This window comes from Ursus americanus, chromosome 14 (genome assembly GCF_024610735.1).
Source record: "Ursus americanus isolate L20-20 chromosome 14, mUrsAme1.1.p, whole genome shotgun sequence".
Taxonomy (NCBI): Eukaryota; Metazoa; Chordata; class Mammalia; order Carnivora; family Ursidae; genus Ursus; species Ursus americanus.
Genome location: NC_142140.1, coordinates 52,915,161 through 52,930,846, shown reverse-complemented (window position 1 = coordinate 52,930,846; position 15,686 = coordinate 52,915,161). Strand labels below are relative to the sequence as shown.

The 15,686-nt window shown below is 48.4% G+C and overlaps 1 protein-coding gene across 1 annotated transcript; it reads left to right on the top strand.

Annotated features, from left to right (window-relative positions):
- Window positions 1-5,945, top strand: RDH8 (retinol dehydrogenase 8). The gene is made up of 6 exons (XM_045774268.2): window positions 1-103; window positions 2,775-2,936; window positions 3,567-3,746; window positions 4,944-5,037; window positions 5,375-5,558; window positions 5,665-5,945. The coding sequence occupies exons 1-6, from the start codon at window positions 1-3 to the stop codon at window positions 5,878-5,880; spliced, it is 939 nt and encodes a 312-aa protein (XP_045630224.1). The 3' UTR covers window positions 5,881-5,945.
- The last annotated feature ends 9,741 nt before the right edge of the window (window positions 5,946-15,686 follow it).

The window sequence follows — 15,686 nt, the reverse complement described above, 5'->3', positions numbered from 1 at the left end:
ATGGCTGACGCACCCCGGACTGTACTGATCTCAGGCTGCTCCTCGGGAATTGGCCTGGAGCTCGCAGTGCAGCTGGCTCATGACCACAGGCAGCGCTACCAAGGTTAGAGGCCCAGGGTGGGGCCAGGAGGGGCAGGGGTGGGCATGGCTTCTGAGCACCTTCAGCCTTCCTGGCACCATTTCCACTAGCCCATCCCATCAGCTGTATGTGTGGGCTTGAGGAGGACCCAGGACACATGGAGGCCTCCTTCCCACCTCTGTTCATGAATCATCCCCTCATCCCACAAATATTTCTTGTGCACCTACGGGGTGTCAGGCACTGTTCTAGGTGCTGGAAACACAGCTGTGAATAAAACAGACAAAAATCTCTGCCCTGAGCAATGGTGTAGTGAGGGAGGGGAGGGACGACAGATAATAAACAGATTTTTAAAATTGTATAATATGTCTAGTGCTAAGAAGTGCTAAGAAGCAAAGTAAAGTAAGTGTGTGGTATAGTAGGAGGTGGGGGGAGGTGATATTTTTTAAAGGGCTGGTGGGGAGGGCTTTCCTATGGTTCCACTTGGGCATTCCCTAGTACTCCCCTCCCCCACCCCTCCCCAGATTACTGCTCCAAGATAAGGCTCTTAAGTGACCCTGACCTTGCGGGCTTAAGGGGGGCCTCTAAATCTAGAGCCTTAGCCTCCTGCAACTGTGGAGTAAATTGCCTCAGTCTGCACTACACCCATGCGAGCCTCTGACCCAGAGCAGGACAGAGCTGAAGTGGGCAAAGGGCCGCTACTTAAGAGGAGGCTGCAGAGGGCAAGGGCATTGTCCCAGTTGGCAGAGTGGCTTCTCCCAGCCCTCTGCCCTCTGTCTTAGAGACACACCAGCTTTGGATGTGACAGACTGAGTGCCAGTGTGCAGGGAAGTGGTTGTGCTGTGTGTGTCCCTGTGGACAGGCAGATGAGTGTATTAAACTGAAGGATGTTTATTGAGTGTTTACAAAGTGCCAGGTTTGATCTAAATGTTGTGCATCTAGTAAGCCATTTAATTCCCATATCACCCCTATGAGGTGGCCACCAATGTTAGCCCCATCTTAGAAATGAGGAAACTGAGGCACAGAGTGCCCAAGATCCTTGCCCAAGGTCTCCCCAATGGAAAGTGGCAGAACCTGGATTTGAACCCAGGCAACCCAGCCCCTGGGGCCACACTTGTCACTGTATGTAGATGCGTGTGGTCCCATTCATCTGCGCAACCCCCGTGATTCACACAGGCCCACAGACTATATGAACATGCCCCCCAAGGCTGTGCATGTATGACTGTGGGTACATGCATGAAGGGTACAAACATGTATACAGGGGTTTAAGCTCAGCACTCCAACAAACCCAGGTTCAAATCCCAGTTCTAACACTTATTAGTGGTGGGACAGGCAAGGAACTTCATTTTGTTAAGCCTCAGTGTGTTAATCTCTATGATAGAGATAATAACTTTACCTACTTATTCTGGCTACTATTGCTAAAGTACAAATCATTCTAAAATTTCTGGTGTAATAGAACAACGGTAGTCATCTATCTCTCATGGTTTACAAAAGTCATAAATTTGGAAGGGTGCAGCTAGGCAGTTCTCGCTCAGGGTCAAAGGCTACAACTAGAACAGTGGGGGCTAGTCACAGGCTGGGGCAAGCATCTCTCCTCCTTCTAACAATCTCAGGTCTTCTCCCTGTGGTCCCTCTATCTGGCTAGCTTGGGCTTCCTCCCAGCATGGTGGCCTCAGGATAGCTGGCCTGCTACAATGTGGCTGAAGAGTGAACATTACAGAGGCACCTGGGTGGCTCAGTCAGTTGAGCATCCGGCTCTTGGTTCCAGCTCACCTCATGGTTTCAGGGTCTTGAGATCAAGCCCCGCATCCGGCTCCACATTCAGAATGGAGTCAGCTTGGGATTCTCTCTCTTCTTCTCCCTCTGCCCCTCCCCTACTCCTGCTCTTTCCCTCTCTCAAATAAATAAATAAACAAAATCTTAAAAGAAAAGAAAAGATGTGAACGTTACAGCAAACAAGGCAGAAACTGCAATACCTTTTCCTTTTTCAACCTAATCCCAGAAGCCACACGATGTTACTTTCACCACATTCTATTAATTCCCAGCTAGTCACAAGATTCAAAGAAAGGGAGATGAGATTTCATGGCTTCAGGGGGAGCAGCAAAGTTCTCAAGGAGCATATGCGATGAAAGCTGTTGTGGCCATCTTTGGAAATAAGTCCGTTTCCTAATCATAGGGTTCTCGTGAGATTAGAGACAACACTTATAAAAGTGTTCAGCACAGCATTTGGCACATAGTAGATACTCAGTAAATTGACAGTTCTGTGGATGATGTAGACGTGGCTATTTGTATTTGCACACACACACAAGGCACATATATTGACCCTAAATGTGTATGCATTTTTTTTCTCAAGGCAGTATGTCTTATATTTATTTTATTGTCTTACTTACTGGACTATAGATTCTGTGAAGGCAGGGACTTTGCCTCTTATTTCATGCAGTAGTCTCAGCACCTAGAATAGGGCATAAGGTATACTAGGTAGATGCTCAGTAAATGTTGGATGAAGGGATGGAGGGATGAAAGTACATGTAAATGTATGTACACAGTATGCATTTGTGGTTGTGTACTGAACGTAGGTATGTAAACCTGTGGGTCTCCATCCCTCTGTGACTGCTCATGCCAGATCATGGAGATATGTAAGTGAATGCACAGGGGAAGGGAACCCAGTGCTTGTCCCAACTCTGCTTTCTGTCCTCAGTGGTGGCCACCATGAGGGACCTGGGAAAGAAGGGGACACTGGAGGCAGCTGCTGGGGAAGCTCTGGGGCAGACCCTCACCGTGGCCCAGCTGGACGTGTGCAGTGACGAGTCAGTGGCCCAGTGTCTCAGCTGCATCCATGGAGGGGAAGTGGATGTGCTGGGTGAGACTGAACAGCCCCTGGGGTCACCCCCCCTTCCCTGACCTAAGCACAGATCCTCCTTACAGTGAATCCTCTCCCACGTCTGAGCACCAGCCTTCTTGCTTCACCAGCAACCTCTAGCCCTGGACAGAAGGGGTAGACAAGCTGGCTAAAAGCCCAGGGTACCAGTGTATTAGGGTTACAAGAAATAAACTGAGTCCTGGGGGTAGGGTGAATTTTATTGAATAGAACATCTCACATTTGGGGAAAACCATATGTAGTTGGAAAAGTTATTTGGTTAGTCATTTGAGGAAGGGAGCATGATGAAGAAGCAACACATGATCCCTCAACGACCTTCTAAGGAGGGTGGGTGTGGCTGTTTTGATGCAAATTGGGATCAGAGCTGAATTGCTCTTGCATTACGGGTAGGCGGCTCCCAGCAGCCCTTCCCCCAACCCAGGGTTCGGGGTCCCCATAGCAAATGCTAAACTATATGTAAAGATCATCAGGGCTCCACATTTGTCCACTCAAGATACTCAGGACTGGCCCTGAATTTGGAGTAGGGGGTGGGATAATTCAGGGAGTGTCCCTAGAGGAGTGACACTAGAAGGGTTGGGGGGACCTCAAGGTAACTTTCAGTCCCCTCCTTAGTGAATAATGCTGGAGTGGGCCTGGTGGGGCCCCTGGAGGGGCTCAGCCTAGCTGCCATGCAGAACGTCTTTGATACCAACTTTTTCGGGGCTGTCCGTCTGGTCAGAGCTGTCCTTCCTGGCATGAAGAGAAGGAGAAAGGGCCACATTGTGGTGGTCAGCAGTGTCATGGGGCTGCAGGGTAAGCCCTGGGGACCCATCCCTGGGAAACTTCCTAGTATCTGACCCTCCCCAGGCTGGAAGAATGGCAAATAGGTTTTAGCTCATATTCCAAATGAGCCTGTGTTGAGAAGGATTCTGAAGCTCTCTAGGAAACATTTCTGGATTAGATTATGTCTGCCATGCTGCAAGAATAGGCAGTAGTGTTATAAATGCTGCCAATGGCCATCCACATTCAGCATCGACCCTACTTCTGGATACACCTAAAAATCTCTCCCGACCATCTCCCCAAAACCAAAGGAACCATCCGTACTCCTTTTTATTTATTTATTTTTTTAAAGTAGGGGCCACGGGTGTGGAGCCCAGTGCAGGTCTTGAACTCACAACCCTGAGATCAAGACTTTTCTGAGATCAAGAGTCGGACGCTTAACCGACTGAGCCACCCAGGTGCCCCAGAACTCCTTTCCTGTGACATTTTCCAGCCAAATACCTCTAACCAAGCCCCCAGAGACGTCTAGCTGTGGGGCTCTGAGGTTCTGCAGTAAGAGAGAGCAGTGATTGTTTAGCAATGTCTGCTTTTAGGCTACTATGGAGACCACCTATTTGCCATCCATGCTCCTGGGTCTTTCCTCCTCGAACCCCTCTAGACTCCCTTCCTCCCCCTGGAAATGCTCTGGGGTCTGCCCCCACCTCCTCAACAGCCCCCTGAAGAATCCACCTTATTTGTTTGTTTGCTTAAGAATCCACCTTATTTATTATCCCGTCATGGGGAATCCGTAACTACTACTCAGTCCCATCTCGTTGGCTTGTCTTTCAGCTGCACCTCCTGACCTCAGGGGTCACATTCATTCTCAATGAGGACAGATAAGAACCCTGCTGAATAAGACTTGCCCTCAGGGACCCTGGCAATTCTATGCTCAAGTGGCCCGGAGGTTTAGAAGATGGAGGGAAGTAGGGTTTTCCAGGGCTAAGGGCAAATGGAGCACTGGGAAGAGGCAGCACGTGGCACCCCAAGACAACCTCACTCTGAGCGCACGGGCTCATCCTTCAGCCTATGCTCCCATCACACATACATACACTCATCATGTTGGCCCTAGATATCCCCCCATTCTGATCTTTAAGCCCTCTTTGCTCTGTCTCCTAAAGACCCCATGTCCCTCTGGACCCACAAGCCCATCGCCCAGACCCCAAAGGGCCCAACCTCCTCCAATCCTCTCAGGTGTCGTGTTCAATGAAGCCTATGCAGCCTCCAAGTTCGCCCTGGAGGGGTTCTTCGAAAGTCTGGCGGTCCAGCTGCTGCAGTTCAACATCTTGTGAGGCGGGCATTTGTGTAGTGATGGGGGGGGGGGGGAATGGGAGACGGTGGTGGACCAAAATGAAGGAAGGGGAGGTGGTGAGGGGAAGTGGGCTGGGAAGGCAGTGATGGTGGGAAGAACAAGGCAGTGGTGAGAAAGTGGAATCACGAATGAGGGAAATGGAGTTATCAGAAGAGGATGGGGCAGTACTGGGGATGGGCAGCAGAGGGGTTGGGGGAGTCAGGAAGGATGAAGTAATGATGAGAGAAATGGGGGGAGAGAGGGGGAGAGGGACAGTAATGGGGCAGCGAGTGGGTTGAGGTACCAGACCCCCTACCCCTCCCGATGTCCCCAGCATCACCCTAGTGGAACCTGGCCCGGTGGTCACTGACTTTGAGGGAAAGCTCCTGGAGCAGGTTTCCACAGCCGAGTTCCCGGACACTGACCCTGACACTCTGCACTACTTCCGGGATTTCTACCTCCCTGCCTCCAGGGAGCTCTTCCGCTCTGTAGGACAGAGCCCACAAGATGTGGCCCAGGTGAGTGGGGAAGCCAGAGCCCCAAGAAATGGCTCAGGTATGTGAGGGTGCCCCACCCTGCAAACCGCCCTCCCCAAATCCAAGAGCTCAGGGCTCCACCCCATAGGTCATTGTCAAGGTGATCAGCTCGGCCAGACCACCCCTGCGCCGACAGACCAACGCCCGATACGCTCCGCTGGCTGCGCTCAAGGCCGTGGACCCCTCAGGCAGCCTGTACGTGCGCACCACACACTGCCTGCTCTTCCGCTGGACACACCTTCTCAACCTTGGCCTTCGATGTCTGGCCTGCGGCTGCCTCCGCTTCCGAATATGGCCCCGGTGAGCAGAGCCTCACCCAGCCCTCCCCACCTCTGAACAGCCAGGCCTCCTCAGTTTACACCCATCTCAGAGGCCAGGACAGACCCTTCCTTCCTTCCTTCCTTCCTTCCTTCCTTCCTTCCTTCCTTCTTTCCTTCCTTCTTTCCTTCAGCAAACTCTGCCTGACCCACTCTGTGCCTGGGCATTGCCGGCACCCCAGAAATTCCTCAGCATTCATGCACACACCCCTCCATGGTCAGGGCTGGGGCAGAGAGAGGGACCCTTGGACCCTGGGCTGAGGAGCCCAGACAGAGCAAGGACCTGGAGTTGTGTCTGGGAAGGCAAGGGAGGCGTCCTGGAGGAGGGGACATTGTTGCTGGACCTTGAAAGATGAGATAGACTGCCTCATTCAACCTCTGCACTTTATTATCTTGGGCCTGGGAATACAAGGATGATCTAAAACCCCCTTCACATAGAACTGAGTTGACAAAGGGGTCTTCAGACTTTTCCGGTCACACACTCCGTCAGCAAAATGTTTATGCACTCTCCAGCAGTGCATGTATATTTTTTCATAAAATACATATTTGTAACCACTAGCAATCACTATATTAAATATTTAATAAAGCTCAATTCCTTATGTCTAAATAAAAAATTTAAAAAGCAGTAAGTTTCACTTCACACACATTAGAATGGCAGCTATAAGTAAACCAAGCAAACAAACAAAAACTCCAGAAAGTAACAAGTGTTGGTGAGGATGCAGAGAAATTGCAGCCCTTGGGCACTGCTGGTGAGAATGTAAAATGCTGCAGTCACCGTGGAAAATAGTGTAGTAGTTCCTCAAAAAATGAAACAGAATTAGCATGTGACCCAGCAAGTCCATTTCTGGGTATTAACCAAAAGAATTGAAAGCTAGGTCTCAAAGAGATATTTGCACACCTGTGTTCATAGCAGCATTATTCACAGTGGCCAAAAGGTGGAAGCAACCTTGTGTCCATCAGCAGAAGCCTGGATAAACTCAACGAGGTATATCCATACGATGGAATATTTTTTAGCCTTTAAAAGGAAGTGAATTCCGACACCTGCTACAACATGAATAAACATTGAGGACATTATGCTCAGTGAAATAAGCCAGACAGAAAAAAGACAACTACTGTCTGATTCCACTTAGATGATGTCCCTAGAGGAGCGAAATCCACAGAGACAGGAAGTAGATGGGGGGGGGTCAATGCTTAGTGGGAAGAGAGTTGCAATTTTGCAAGATAAAGAGTTCTGTGGATGGATGGTGGTCGTGGCTGCACGACAGTGCGAATGGACTTGATCCTAATGAATTGTGCACTCAAAAATGGCGAAGATGGTAAATTTTGTGTTGTGTATATTTCGTCACAATTAAAAATTTTTAAAAAGCAATAGGGGTCCAAGTTTCTTGGCCCTCGTGTGGAGAGTTTGGAAGCAAATGGACTCTGGGTGTAAATGCAGACCCCGCCTCTTGTTCACTGGGTGACCCTGGGCAGGTGACTTCCTGGTGTCATCTTCCGGAAAGCAGAGCTGACAATAACGGCACTGAAATGATAGGAAAAGCACCCTGCACTGTTTTTCCATTTCACTTGGAGTTTTTGGTGTGGTTCATGTTTCGCTACCACCTTGGAATGCCAGGCTCCAGGCGAAGGTGTTTTAATTAATGTTTGCTCTTGCAGCCTTATCAGATAGAGGCACTCAGAACCTGCCCAGTTCATAAATGAGGAAACTGAGGTTGTCCCGAGAAGAGGGGAGGGGCAGGAATCCAGCCTAGGTCTGTCCAACTCAGTCTATGCTGGTCCTCAGGGGTCTCTAGGAACCTCTTCTAGGAAAAGAGAAACTGAGTTCAGGGCTCGTGAAAGAGTCAGTGCAGAGATAATGGGGCTACTTAATATTTTTGGTCAAATGAATCCCTCCTTTCCCCTCCCGGACACTGGATTTTTTTTTTTTAAAGATTTTATTTATTTATTCGACAGAGATAGAGACAGCCAGCGAGAGAGGAAACACAAGCAGGGGGAGTGGGAGAGGAAGAAGCAGGCTCATAGCAGAGGAGCCTGATGTGGGGCTCGATCCCATAACGCCGGGATCACGCCCTGAGCGAAGGCAGATGCTTAACCGCTGTGCCACCCAGGCGCCCCAGGACACTGGATTTTTGAAGCGATGTTGGAATACCTGCAAAAGAGTATATGAAATTAGATCATGACGATGGTTGCACAGCCTTGTGACTATACCAAAGGCACTGAATCTTGCACTTTATTTTTTTTTTAAGATTCTATTTATTTATTCGACAGAGATAGAGATAGCCAGTGAGAGAGGAAACACAAGCAGGGGGAGTGGGAGAGGAAGAAGCAGGCTCACAGGGAGAAGCCTGATGTGGGGCTCGATCCCGTAAAGCGGGGATCACGCCCTGAGCCAAAGGCAGACGCTTAACCTCTGTGCCACCCAGGCGCCCCTGAATCTTGCACTTTAAAACGGCAAATTTTATGGTATATGAATTTTATCTTGATTTAAAAATTAAATACATTTTTTAAAGATTTTATTTATTTATTCGACAGAGATAGAGACAGCCAGCGAGAGAGGAAACACAAGCAGGGGGAGTGGGAGAGGAAGAAGCAGGCTCATAGCAGAGGAGCCTGATGTGGGGCTCGATCCCAGAACGCCGGGATCACGCCCTGAGCCAAAGGCAGGCGTTTAACGACTACGCCACCCAGGCGCCCCTAAATACATTTTTTAAAAAGAATATATGAAGCCCGCATGTGCAAGAGGTCTTTGGATTGTCGATAGGAGGCATCAGCGGGAGATGAGAGGCTGGGAAGAGTGTAAGACCAGAGTATTTCTCCCCCAAGCTCCCTCCATGGGGGTCATTGTGCATTAGCAGCATTTCTCCATCCACTGGAGGCCCCAGCTCCAGTTTCTGAGAACCACTCCCTCCCTTTGCCCCTTCCAGCTAAAGATGGTGATGGGACCCCACAATTGCCGGCAAGATGACATGACACTATCCTCCTTAGGGCTATGCACCTTCTGTCCTCACCTTTACAATCGTCCTTGTCTTCATTGGTCCCCAAATTACCCACTTTGAGTGTGCTCTTTCCATCCGGGACTCTGAATGCATACACACTAGCCCACCAGCAGACTCCACCATTAGAACACGATTGATACTCGCTGCCTGCCTTACCCCAAGGGTCTCCACCATCCTGATTTCCGTGTTCAACATTCTCTTGCTTTTCAAGAAAGTCCCTTCAATAAATTATTTCAAAAGACAAATTTGGGGTGCTTGGGTGGCTCAGTTGGTTGTGTCTGCCTTCTGCTCAGGTCATGATCCCAGGGCCCTGGGATTAAGCTTCTCTAGGTGTTATCATTCGGCTCAGCAGGGAAGTTGGCTTCTCTCTCTCCCCCCCCCCACCCGCCCCCACTGCTCATGCTCTCTCACTCTCTCTCAAATAAATAAATAAATAAATAAAGTCTTAAAAAAAAAAAAAAGACAGGGGCACCTGGGTGGCTCAGCCAGTTAAGCATCTGCCTTCGGCTCAGGTCACGATCCCAGGGTCCTGGGGTCGAGCCCCGCATCAGGGTCTCTGCTCGGTGGGGAGCCTGCTTCTCCCTCTGCCTCTGCTCTGCCTACTTGTGCTCTCTCTGTCAAATAAATAAAATCTTTAAAACAATTTTTAAAAAGACAAATATATCTTCTTGCCAAGAAGGAAAGCCAACATAGTCACCATAAGTGAAGCCAAACTCACTTATTTACAGGTGGGGCATCCAATATTCCAAGCCCCATACTCATAGACTCCTGGTGTGCGAAAATGCCAGACCTTCTCTCTCAGATTCTCTTGCTGCTAGGGAGTGAGCACGTGACCCTGATTCCACTCGGCAGATGTACAGATTTAGATTTGAGAACCCACCACCCAAAGGAGGAGGACTCAGGAAAGGGAGGCAGCAGAAGGGACATTGTGAGTGCCCAGGGTTGTCAGCAGAAGCCAGAGCTGCAGCTGGTTTCAGGAGAATGATTTAAGCTGTGGCCTTAGCTGCTGGCCTGCACCCTTATTTTGTCCCTTTCCATCTTCAAAGGCTGGTGATTTCATTAGCCACCAATATCCACCGGATAAATTCCTTTGCAGCTTAAATCACCCTAAGTCAGCTTCTGTTGCATAAGGAAGAATCACCACCAATCCAGATGGCAACATAAAAGCAAAAATGCAGTGGAGGAGGGGGGACTGTTATTATAGTCTAGCTGGATGCCATTGCCAAACAACAGAAATTGGCCAACGTTCAGAAGGGGTTGAAGACACACTAACCCTTGTTCTTGATTTCTACACTCCCACCTGCCCCTCTGTCTTCCCCATCTTAGCAAAGATAAGTCTGTTCGAGTTGCTCATGCCAAAAATCGTGGAGTCATCTCTACTTCCTCTCTCTCATACCTCACAGCTAATCAGATCTTGTTCACTTGACCTGCAAAATATATTTAGAAACAACCATTTCGCAACACCTTCTGGGTCCCCACCTTAATCCAACCACCAACACTTTTCAGCTGGATTATTGCACCAGTCCCCTCTCTGCTCCCACCTTCTGCTCTTGCTGCCCCCTACAATCCATTCTCCACACCACAGCCCAGAAGATCCTTTAAAAGCAGCTTTTGAATTGATAAAATGCCCAGTGTTTTTATTTTTTTTTTATTTTATTTTATTTATTTTAAAGATTTTATTTATTTATTCGACAGAGATAGACAGCCAGCGAGAGAGGGAACACAAGCAGGGGGAGTGGGAGAGGAAGAAGCAGGCTCATAGGGGAGGAGCCTGATGTGGGGCTCGATCCCAGAACGCCGGGACCACGCCCTGAGCCGAAGGCAGACGCCTAACCGCTGTGCCACCCAGGCGCCCCGCCAGTGTTTTTAAAAATCAATATATATGTGTATGTATATATAAAAGAATATTTTAAAAGCAATTCTCCCAGCTTCCTCTTTCCCTCAACTGCCCAATTCCTGACACCCCCATCTCGAGTTATCTACCCAGATTTTCTTTCTAATTATACTAGAAAAAAAAACTGATAAATGGATAAGCAAACTGTAGTATATACATACAAAGGAATGTTATTCAACCTTCAAAAGGAAGAAAATTCTGGCACATGCTACACCATGGAAGGGCATTATGCCAAGTGATATAAGCCAGACACAAAAGGACAAATACATTATATGATCCCATTTATGTAAAGTACACAGCATCTGCAAATTCATAGACAAAAAGTAAAACAATGGTTAACAGAGGCTGAGGGGAGTGGAAATGGGAAGTTAGTGTTTAATGGGGACAGAGTTTCAGTTGGGGAAGACGGGACGTTCTAGAGATGGATGGTGGGGATAGTGGCACAGTGATATGAGTGTGCTTGATAGCATTCAACTGCACACTTGAAAATGGTTAATGGTAAGTTTTGTGGTGTTTAGATTTTATCACAATTTTTAAAATAAACATGGGGAACTTACATGGAAAAACAGACTATATATGTACATACACGTGTGCATATACGTATATATATATTTATTTAACTTTCACAAAAAGCTGCATACTATACACCTAAACACAAACTTTAGTTCTTTCCTTGAATAATATGTCTTAGAAGTGTTTGCATATCGGCCCAAGCAGACGTCCTCATTCTTTTGCACAGCTGCAATATATATTCCATTGTGTAGATGGACAATAATTTATGCAACTGGTCCTGTACTGATGAGTCTTTGGGCTCGCTCCAATCCTTTCCTATTATATAAACGACTGCAATGAATAACTTCATGTGCATACGTCATTTCACACATGTGCAAGTGTTTCTGTCACGGGATTACTTGGCCGAAGAAACTATGCACTTGTCATCTTTATGAACATTATCAAATTCATCTCTATTGGGAAGGACTGATGTCCATATGTTAGCACGGTCGCTTCCGCACAGCCTCACCACACTGCACATGATTTGTCTTCTACATTTTGGCCATTCTAATGGGTAAAAATTACTATCTCATATTTCTCTTATTTTAACTTGCATTTCTCTTATTATGAGTGAGGTTGACTGTCTTTTCATATGTCAAAGAACCTTTTGTATTTCATTTTTTTAAAAAGACTTTATTTATTTATTGGACAGAGAGAGACACAACGAGAGAGGGAACACCAGCAGGGGGAGTGGGAGAGGGAGACGCAGGCCTCCCGCTGAGCAGGGAGCCTGATGCGGGACTCAATCCCAGGACCCTGGGATCATGAGCTGACCTGAAGGCAGATGTTTAACGACTGAGCCACCCAGGCGCCCCTTTTGTATTTCGTTTTTTTGTGAACATTCTGACCACACGTTTTGCTCAAGTTTTTCTACTGGATTGTTTATATTTTGTATTATTAATTCCTAGAAACGCTTTACATATTATGGAGATTAGGGAGACTGTAATATGAAGTGGACTTTCCCCCCAATTTTTTAACTTTTCTGTGGTGTCATTGGACCTTATTTCTATGTCATGGAATTATTCGTCCTTCTTATTGTTGTTACCTTTGGATTTCAAGTCAGAGTAACAAAGGACCTACCCAGACTGACTCTGTTAAAACAGAAAAATAATGTCACTCTTCTTTTCAAATTCTCCAATGGTTCCCCCTCTTACTTAGACTCAAATCTACAACTATGAGGTCTCCTACAGGATCTGATCCTTGAATATTAATCTCAAACTATCTCCTACTCTCTCTGTTTTACCCACTTCATTCTAGGAACACTGACCTCCTTATTATTTCTTAAATACTCCATGCACTTTCCTACATCAGGGCCTTTGTACTTGCTGCTCCATCTGCGACAAGGTAGATACCCAAATATCTGACAAATGAAAGAATGTGTGGGTAAAGTAATGCATCAAAATGAGACTCTCCATGGCCTAAGAAGAATTTCAAGACCCTTTCTTACTACTCCCCAAATCACCACGCTCCACCTCCCCTTCCAGGTCTTTGCATGGGCTCTTCCCTCCCCCTGCTCTCTCACACCCCTAATCCTTCATCTGATTACCCTTCCTTTCCTGAGACTTTCAGGTCTCAGCCTAAACACAGCTTCCTCCAGGATGCCTTCTTTGACTCCCCAGCCTGGATGGGTTAGGAGGTTTCTCTGGGCCCTCATAGCTCCTTATTATGGGGTAGTTTTCCCTGATCAGGCTGTCAGTGCTGTTGCGGGGCGTATCACACCGCTTTCAGACCCAATAATCAACCCCATACGTGACTGCTGAATTATTCTCCTTCCTCCCATAGCAAGCAACAAGCTTCCCCTGGAAATTCTCACTGCGAGCCAGACCTCCTTGGACCAGGAGGAGAGGCACGTGATGGATGCCCTTAGGGACCAGCAAGCAAGGCCAGTTCCCGAAGCCTTGGGGAAAATAAGTGCGTGATCAGAAGCCCTCAGAGACCAAGAAATGGCCTGAGGAGCCTGGGCTGAGACAGGAAGTGACCAACAGGGCACACACTGGCGATTTCGTCCAGGCTAGGACGCTCCTGATACCTCCTACCGGAGCAAGAAACGTCACCTTTCTGAGCTTCGGTTTCCTCACCTGTAAAATGGGAGCGTTGCTGGGCAGAAAGTCCCTACTAAGTGCCGGAACTTAGGTGTTTCATATATGACAGCCATTCACGGAAATGTTGCTGTGGGTATAACTCCTTGCCTCCTGGATCCTGCCCGGCCTTTCCCGGGAAGCGAAGGGCTGGAAGCCTGGAGGAGGAGGGAGCGAAAACAGAGGCCACACATCCCTCCAAAGCCGTCCCTCCCGCCCTGGCTTCCTTGCTGCAAACCCTGGGTCCCGGGGAGGGGAAGGCGGGCGGGATCTGAGCGGCAGTAGCAGCTGCTCTGGGCGTGCGGCCAACGTCCCCTCCCTCCACCACCCGCATTCCAGTGGGAGGAGGCCGAGCGCTCCTCAGTCTGGCTGGAGGCTCGCTGGCTCCCTCTCGCGGCCAAGTGCGAAGGTTGACCGTGACCATTAACTGCTGTAGCGGACCAGGGTGGATCCCACAGCTGGGCTGCGACCCCCTGCCCTCCTCCGGCTCCCTCTCAAGCACAGGTTCGCTTAACTTGCTGTGTGATCTGAGGCAAGTCACTTAACCTCCCTGTGCTTCAGTTTCATAGCTGCACAGTTTCGGGCAGGACACTTCACCTTCTGGTGCTTAGGTTTTTCCATTTGCAAAGTGGGTCAGTGGGTCCTTAGAATGCTGAGAGGATGAAAAGAGACAGTCTAGGTGAAGGCAGCTACAGCAAACACCCACTCCCCAGGGGAAGAGGTTTCCGTCCTGTTCACTGCTGTGTCCTCAGCACCCACAACAAGGCCAGACATGCAGCGGGTGCTTACATTTATTTTATGTATTAGTTATTGAACAAATGCTTATTCTTCATTTAAGGGACCTGAGGCTGGGGTGGGGAGGAGGGGACAGATGTATGAGATGTGAGGTCCTGTCACTCATTCACCCAGCCCTCACTTTCGCCTCCATCCATTTGTTCATCGGATGATAAAGCTATATCACCTTGTTTTCAAGGTGTTTCCCACCTCCTCTGTTTTTCCCTTCCTGGGCCCAACCCCCAGACAAAAACTGAAACTCAAAGAAGCTGCAGGCCTGAGAATGTTTCAAAAGCCCCAGATGTGCTTACTTGACCAGGATTCCACTGGGGAGACAGAGATACTGGCATGGCGAGAGGGAGCCCAGACTGGACAGAAGGTAGGAGGGACTGAGACTAGAACCCCTGCCATCCCTCACCTTTGGACCATACCTTGTTCTGGACACCTAGGAGTCCCTGGGACAGAGGAGGGGGATGTGGACACCAGGTGTGGGGACAAAGATCTGAAGGAGAGAGCTCACACTCAGCTGAGGGAGGGCTGAACAGAACCAGCGGAGATTCCCTGACAGCACGGAACAGCAGTGGAATACACCACCCCAAGTGGACACCAATGTTCTAGAACCTTCCAAATTAGGTCTCATCTGTTTCCCTGATCCAGCTCTTAATTTGATTCTGTTGCTTCTTTGCTTCACAAGAGGTTGTTTACCACGGACCCAAGAGCATCCCCTGGAGCTTCACGGCACCTGCCTGACCCAGGGCAAGCTGCCCTCACTCACCAGGCCTCAGTTTCCTTATCTGTACGAGAGGTGGGAATTCTTACTTCAGCATAAATGCAGGACGTTTATGGTTCTTCTGCCTGTGCACAGACAGCATGTAGAACAGCATCTGGCACACAGTAGGTGCTCAATAAATGCCTGAGGAAGAAATGACTAGACCCCACCGTCCCCTTTTGTTTCTAACACACCTGGTTTTCCAGCTGTCTACAAAGGTAGAGTCTGGAAAGCGGGCACAGTTTCAACCTAATTAACAAGAGGCTGTGAGATTTGAGGAGGAAATGCACCTTAAGCCCTTAGTAAGTCCTCATTAAATGTCCGCTCCACAGGGACAGGGATTTTGTCTATTGTGGTCACTTCTGTGTTCCCAGCATGCTAAGGAGGGCTGAGCTCATAGCAAATACTTATTGAATCTTTCTGGGATAAATGTATATTATCATTGTTTGGGGGAGATCTGGGGCTTTCCAATAAGCAAGACTCTCCAAGCTGGCAGTATCGGCTCCACTGAAAAACAGAAGAACCAGACAAACTTGTCTGCAGCCCGTCAGCTTCTAAGAGGCAGACACCACAAAGTGGGTCCAACATCTTTAAAGGGCATATTAAACAAGCAGTGAAAATTATTTCGGGACAGAGAAAGCCTTCTTCCAGGAATGCCTCAAGCATGATGTGTTTTTGTCCCTGGTTTAATATGTATAATTTGCCTTCTGGAAAAGGAGCCCAGAGAGCT